The following is a 7,846-nucleotide window of genomic DNA, read 5'->3' as shown; positions in this document are numbered from 1 at the left end:
TGGGCGTTCCGGATGGTTTCTACGGAAACCTCCACAGTCAGGGTTCGGCCCATCAGGCGATTAGCAGTCAAATTAAGCTCCTCTCTCTCACCTAAATGGGAAGCAATAAAGCATCGTAGGTTACAGGCAAACACTCTCCTGTGCAAATAGCAGCATCCAGGCAATCAAACTGCTGCAACTTAGCAATGAACAGTGGTGGGTTTAAGTACGTGACAAGATTTCCAGGGGCCAGAAATGAGCTTTCTGCATTTGCCTAAGTCTTGCTTATTTCATAGTGTCTTTTGATTTGAAATCATAGAATCATCAAGGTTGGAGGAGACCTCTAAAATCATGATAATGGTTGGACTCAATCCTTAACGAGCTAAGCATTTAGCTCTATTAAGAATGTAAGCAAAGCTTTGCCAGTGCTGACACAATTCTTGCTGTGTCACATTAAAGCAAAGCATACAATGTTATCAGGAAACATTAGTCATTAACAGAACTGGCACGTTAAGGATCTTCTGGGCCACTCTGAGGCAGTACCCCAGAAGGCCATAAAGAAAAAACAAGATATAACTAGAGGCCATGAAAAAAATAAATGGTTTTCTACTTTCTGAAAACGTAGGTTCTTTCCTAAAATATGGACACAACATATTTGACACGTAGGGGCTTGAAGAGCCAATAAAACCAGCAATTTAAAGCACCTAATACCAGGTTTAGGGAATATATATTTGAAGCCATATGTCACACTGCTACGACAATGATCTTAATGATAAGGTTCTTGCAGGCTGTACACCTTGTAACACTCCTGCCTGTCCAGCAGCCAAAACCATTAAAATGCTGGGTTTTCAGCTATATTACATCATCATCAACATCTTTCTCCCTCAGCTGAGCTCTGTATATCAATGAACTGAGGATGGGCTTTCACAGAGTGACGCTCAGGGTCGTCCATTTGTCTGAACAGCATGAATTTACAGGCAAGAAAAGGGGATCTCAGGGTAAGGATTGGCCCTTCAACAGCCTCAGCTGACTCCAGTGCTGCACCTTTGCCAGCAGCAAGGAATCACATAGAGCTGCTCCCCGGGGGATGGGCTGGTTTAACCTTGGGTCAGTTGGAGGGTATGGCAAAGCAGGTTCTCACCTTCACTGATGTGCCTCATATCCTGGCTGTTCTGTATGTTGTGGATCATTTCTAGCAGGATTTCTTTCTCTTGTTCCATAGCAGATGCTGCGTCACGGAAAGCCTCTACCCTGTACATGGTTGAACCAAACAAAACATTTAAATAGAACAGAATTGGAGAATCATAGACTTTTAGGGCTTGGAGTGGACCTGGGAGATCATCCAGTCCCAACCCCTGCCCTGGGCAGGGACACCTCCCACCAGAGCAGGTTGCTCAAGGCTCATCCAACCTGGCTGTGAACTCTGCCAGGGTTGGGGCAGCCACAGCCTCCCTGGGCAACCTGGGACAGGGTCTCACCACCAGAACAGGGAAAAACTTTTTCCTAATATCTAGTCTAAATTCCCCCTCCTTCAATTTGTACCCATTTCTCCTTGTCCTGTCCCTGCAGTTCCTAAACAAGAGTCCCTCTGCAGCTTCCCTGGAGCCTCTTCAGACACTGGAAGATGCTATGAGGTGTCCACAGAACCTTCTCTTCTCCAGGCTGTTCACCTACAGAGCTGCCAAGAACTGCTTTTCTAAACTTCAGCTTAAAGTCAGTTCTTAATTATCCATGAGTCAGGCTCTCTGATTTCATGACCTTCTCCTGTATCTTAACTTCACTTTTCAAGACTCAATATCATGAAAAAAAATCCCAAACAAATGCAGGGGAAAAAAACCCAACAAACCAAAACAGTAACTCAATCAGACTTAAATCTTTCATTGACTGTGCTACTCTGCCCTTAATGTGGATATCCAGAGCCTTACAGTACTCCCTGTAGCAGGAGTTCTGTCGCTAACTGGTACTTATTATCCTTATTATCAGCTGCTTAACTAGAAGAGAAAGGGATCAAGTTCCCCATCAGGGAACTTGGCAGAGCAGGGAAGGAGGCAGCAAGGGAGGCTGGCTCCCCTGCCACCCCTAGGCCACCAGCACAGATCCCATGTGATCCACCTGCAAAGCCACAAACACTCCAGGGAACAGACACTGCCATGTGGCTGAATAACCCCGTTCACAAAGGGGAAAACCATGTGAGTGGGACAAAGCTCACACACTTTTGATTAATATGACAAGGGCTTCCCCAGTGAGTCATGTGCCTTGGTCCCTGGGAGAAGATGCTGGACCCACTCACTGGAGCTTTCCATGGAGCTCGGGGTGACTCACACAGAGAGGGAACTTCTGTGGGATCAGCTCCTATTTCTGGGCTTGAGGGAAGCACGAAACTTGGTTTCTCCTGAAACCAGACACCTAACTCCAGGTCTGGTCACTATGCTGAAACTCACACGTGATGCAGTGAGGGCAAAAGGGAAAGTGCATCAGGAGCTGCTGTCCCTGTAACCACCTGGTCTCGGGAAGTTGTGTGGCTCTGTGCTCACAGTCTGTCCTCCTCCTCCTCGGGGCACAAGGTACAGACCCATCTCACCACGATGAGCAATGTGAAAATACCACGTGAGAAACCTGAGTCCAGTTCCTTAGCTCATGTGTTATTCCCTGCCACAGTTCTAAGGAGGGGGCTGAGTACCGTGGGAAAGAACAGCTGGGAACTCTTAACACAACACTTTGGAGACCATGCACAAAAGAGGGAAACATCCCACCCCTTGGCTTTTTCATGGAGAACTGAGGGTAGGGCCTTGCAGAGGACTTTCCAACTGGCTCCAAGAGTTGTGCCAAAACCATCCCCTCTGTGTTCCCAGGCCCCACAGAAAGCAGAGCATCACATGAACCTGGCTGAGAGTTTCAGATGCTTGCAATGCACAGCTCGGGAGGTCTGGCTGCATCACCAGAGCCCATCTATCTCTCCTGAAATGTTTACCAAACCTGGCCAGGAAAGGGGGAAACCATCCAAAACATGAAGTCTCTTGGTTGCTCTGCACTCTTCAACACTACTGGGTGCTGCCCTGAAACAGTGGTGGCTCCTTGCTGCTTCTGCAGATGAGGGAGTAGCTCTTGAAAAAGGAATGGAGCTGCTGCACCTTCCCCACAGCCTGTCTGAGGGCTCTTGGGAAACTTGGGAAAAACAGCAGCAAGAGAAAAGAGGCTGAAAAAAGGCAGAAGAATGGGAGCATTTGAGGATAAATAGTGACACTTCACACACAGCCCGCTCACAAAATTCTTCTGTTTTACAGAATATTTAGCCTAATTTAGTGAGTGAAAGCACAAGCTTCAGGCCTTGCCTTTAATGTTCACTCTGAGGAGGAGTGGGAAAAGCTAACGCAATGCAAATTCTTGCCGAGAGCGAATACTTTTAATTATTATTTTGGACTGGTTAGCAAGAGCAATGAGGCAGGTAAGAGTCACTTCATACCTCAGATGTCTGTGCTTTATAATTTAGCAAGTCTAGCAATAGTTTCATAAATGCCTTGCCATGCCTTTTTGAAAAAAAACCCCAGCATATTCCCAATTTACAAAATGCATCGTGGGTGCTGGAAAGTTGTGAATTAGAATTATGGAGTGAGGAACATCAATTTTAATAGTGTTTTCAAATCACATTCAGTATATCATTGTGCTGACTTAAAAACTCAAGTTCTGCCTTCAGCAGATGGATCAATCCATGATTTCCACAGGCTTTGTTGGGTCCTAAGGAGAATGTGGAAAAACTGCATTGCAGAGATGTGTATCCTGAATTGGTACAGTTCTAAAGAGAGTGCCTAAAATATCCCAGCCATATATTCCAAAAGCCACTGGAATGTGAGGTAGGACCTAAAAGCTGAATTATCAGAATTAATGATGCAAACTGCAAAAAACCCCAAACCGTAATTTACCAACAAAACTTTGATCGACGTCAACTTACAGAAAGTCATATCAGAAAACAAACCCATAATTTACCAACAAAACTTTGATCGACGTCGACTTACAGAAAGTCATATTACCAAATCTTCAGAACAGCTTTATTTGCAATAATTGCTCCTTCAGAATTATTTTTACCACCTTTTTTTTCAGCTGCAACGTAGAGTGCCCCAGCACTAAAATCCACTGGGATTTTAATTCTAGTGGCTTTGCTTCCATAAATAGCAGCTGGACTGTGTGCTTGCCCCAGCACCATGTAACAGCCTGGGAAGGAGGCACAGCAGCTCCTGACACCTGGGCAGAGGGACAGGAAAGAAGAACATGAGGACTCTCCCATCCCTTTGCTATCCCATCTAGAAGTTTCCATCTTGACCAATTATTAGCAGCATGTGACAAGACTAAACAACCCTAAAAAATAAACTCCTTGGGTTTCAGAGACCTCTGGAGGGCACAGTGTGATAACAGCAGAGTGGCAGCAAAGGTGGCACCTTAAGAGCCAACTGGAGGTACAGGTGTCAGCAGGGGATAGGGAATGGCCTAAGAAAGGCCACACAAGGGAGTGGAGGAAATGTCCTGCTGTCACTGCTGGGGACACAGGCAGCACAGGGTCATTTTGGAACACTGCTCTAGGGGGGGAAACCAAGCAAGAAAAGGAAGCTACTCACACCAGCCTCAGGGAAATAATGCCCCAGAGATGCTGGGAGGCTTTACCAAGGTGACACAGCCTCAATCTATTTTGTCTGTCCTGTGCCCACAGTGGGATGAGTCCCACTGACTCCCCAGCTACAGGCCAGGAGAGACTCTGTCCTGGCAGGGACTGCACATCTTTCCCTCTTACTTGCTGCAAGAGTGTCAGGATCACACCTTGCAGTCAGCTCTCACAATTTCTGTCCTACAATGTGTCCTAATTTGACAGGCTTCTGTAAATCTTTACTTTCTTTGTGTGTGGAACCAAACAAAAAGCTTGGAAGAAATAACTTCTCACACAGGCTATGGGAAGGGGTGAAAACCCAATCCAAGTCTCAAAGTAACAACCAACCAAAGAATAGAAGGCAAAGAAGAGAGAACACAAAACACTCCTATTTATCAGTATAGGTATTTTCCTAACAGATGAAAACATTTAATCATATTTTTACTCAGAGTGGTATTTGTCACTTCAATATTCCATCCATTACCTAAGACCAAAAAACCATTCCTTACTTCTGATTTTCCCTGTCCAAGAGCGATTGGCTGTGCAGTGCCTTTCTTTGCTACATACCATTTCCATGAGCAGAGCATTCTCCTGAGGAACAGGTGGACCAGCACTTTTGTCTCCCAATGAGAAACTCAACACCAGCTTTCTTAGGACAGCTGCAATAACTCTGTCCTTTAAACTAGTGACTGACTCAAACAACTCACTGTTAAAGCTCGTGTGCTGGAGGTGCAGATAAGTTTTCAAAGGAAATAAGAAACATCTGAAGATGTTTCCTGAAATGGAGCTGAGCACACTGGGTGTACACAAAGCAAGGGTTTCATCCTCAGCTGCTTCAACTGAATGTCTGTTCCCAGGTGAGTGTCCCATGAACACTGAAATCAGTGGTGGGGGAATATGGTTGATCCAAAGGAAAACAAAAAAGCACAGAAAATTAAAATTCAGAAAACCCCAGCAGGAGTCTGACTTATTTCATCTATCATCACACCTAGAACTACGTGTTCACTTCCCCACCAGAACACAGTGACTCAGAGACAGAGACTCTGGTCCCACTTCCAGCTGCCCCTGAGATGTCCTGGCAGTCAGAGCCACATGAATGTCCAAGCCCTTACAAGGGGCAAATGTGCCCCCTGCCCCTCTTGCCACCCCTGCCTGGGGAGCTGTTCCCTGGCAGCTAAATTAATTCCATACAGAAGAAATCCCCTCCACAAGTATCAGGGAGGTACAAACACACCACATTACTGTCAGGAAATACACTCTCACGATGGGAGGAAAGCGAGGAAAAGAAAGGCTGGTTTAACAATGCCTTTAAACTGAAAGAGGATAGATTTAGAGCAGATATCAGGAAAATATTTTCACTCTGAGGGTGGTGAGGCACTGGAACGGGTTGCCCAGAGAGGCTGTGGAGTCTCCATCCTTGGGAATGTTCCAGGCCAGGTTGGATGAGGCTCTGAGCAATCTGGCCTAGTGGGAGATGTCCCTGCCCATGGCTGGTGGGGCTGGAACTAGATCATCTTTAAGGTCCCTTCCAACCCAAACCATTCTGTAATTTCCAGAGGGATGAGGGTTCCTTCAGGGTTTGGCCGACCCTAAGCAACTTGAGAACTGAGACTTGGTGAGAGGTTTAATTAAAAGCTGTAGTTCATTTTGACAAATTTTCACTTATTGTATTTACAAGGAACTTCTCGAGGGTCTATAGCCAAACTAAACCAGCTGGAGAAGGAGGAAGTTTGGAAGCTTTTCCTCCTGTCATTCCAGTAACTTTGACATGAGGCACGAATATTAATTGTACATGGAAAAAACACAGGACTTGAGTGACTTTTATCAAATTAGTTTGAGGGTTTTTTTTCCTGACTATTTAGAACTATGCCTCTTTTGAAAGACCCACAGCAAACTGGGAAGTCTAATTGGAAGGTTAATTTCTGGCTAACCAAACTGTCTGCTTTGTTTCAGCGTCACTACGCAGATTTAAAACACATTTTTGCATATTCTGATGCTCATTTTGTGATCATATATTCATCATGCACCAGACCTGGGTGTAAGCAGTGAGACTTGTCTGCAGACAGTGATTTTGTTTAGTCAAATCCAGAGAAGTCTGTGAAGGACTTCAAGGAGATTTAATCAAGCTAAGTGAAAGGCTAATATAACAGCACATCAAGTCCACTCCTGAATAATGCAAAGTAATGCAGGCAGAAAGGGGAAAATGCAACTCCTGCATCCCACAGAGCTCTTTTAATTACAGGAAAGTCCTAGAAACATTCTGGGTGGTTCTGTGAAAGCCTCTGATCAATATGCAGCTGTAATGAAGGAAAGGGTGTGTTGAAACAGTACCAGAGGGGGTGAATCAGTGGCATCCTGCACATCCATCCACCTCAGAAAGGACACTGTAATTAAGCAGAGCAGGGAGGACAAGGAGGATGATTAAAGACAAGGAACAACCTCTCATGAGCCCAAACTGGGAAAAGAAGTCAAATGGTATTATTCAGGGAACACCAAGTAGGAGAAAAAGACAGGACATATGTCTTGGCACAGCGCTGAAATTCACATTGCATTTGCAGTAACTTTGGAAAAACACACTGAAGCTGCAGAATGTAACACAGCTCACGTTATAGTGACAAGATTTAATACACTTCAGAGAGTTGGGCATAAACACAGGGAACGAGCACATCCCTAGCTGAAGCAGTAAGTGCACAGGGAGGTTTGGAAGCCTCACACGCCGCACTCAGCACTGCAGCTTAAAGGCTCCAGGAGCCTCCGGGAGCCCGAGTGACATCAGGTTTATCCTCGGATTTCCTGCATCGTCCGACAAAACACCTTCCCGACAGACGCGGCCAGAGAGCTGACACACGGCAGGGCTCGGAGCACAGCGCCAGACCCCGACCCGGGCAGGGTGACAAACCCAACACTCCGAGAAAAAACACCGATTGCCACGCGTTCGCATACACATCCCACTCTCGCCTTTTTCCAGGACGCGCTAGTTCATAGAATCATAGCATCAACCTGATTGGAATAGACCTCCAAGATCATCCAGTCCAACCCTACCGTGGTCACTAGCCCATGGCACTAAGTGCCACATCCAGTCTCAGCTTGAAAACCTCCAGGGATGGGGAATCCACCACCTCCCTGGGCAGCACATCCCAACACTTGACCCCTCTCTCTGTAAAAAAATCCCTCCCTAATCTCCAACCTAAGTGCTCAGAGCAGCAGCTCCCGTAGCCCAGCGCTGTCCGC

The 7,846-nt window shown here is 46.0% G+C and overlaps 1 protein-coding gene across 1 annotated transcript in view; it reads right to left on the bottom strand.

The window, feature by feature from the left end:
* Nucleotides 1-1,238, bottom strand: part of BAG2 (BCL2-associated athanogene 2) — a 1,986-nt gene extending 748 nt beyond the window's left edge. The window contains 3 exon segments of the mRNA XM_009073872.1: nt 1-2; nt 5-91; nt 1,121-1,238. The exon segment at nt 1-2 is cut by the window's left edge and continues 748 nt beyond it. Of these exon segments, the coding sequence (XP_009072120.1) occupies nt 1-2; nt 5-91; nt 1,121-1,238 (207 nt within the window).
* Between the last annotated feature and the right edge of the window lie 6,608 nt (nt 1,239-7,846).

Source organism: Acanthisitta chloris, unplaced genomic scaffold (assembly GCF_000695815.1).
Source record: "Acanthisitta chloris isolate BGI_N310 unplaced genomic scaffold, ASM69581v1 scaffold26990, whole genome shotgun sequence".
Classification (NCBI taxonomy): domain Eukaryota; kingdom Metazoa; phylum Chordata; class Aves; order Passeriformes; family Acanthisittidae; genus Acanthisitta; species Acanthisitta chloris.
Note: the sequence above shows the minus strand (reverse complement) of the source record. Positions and strands in the feature narration are given on the sequence as shown.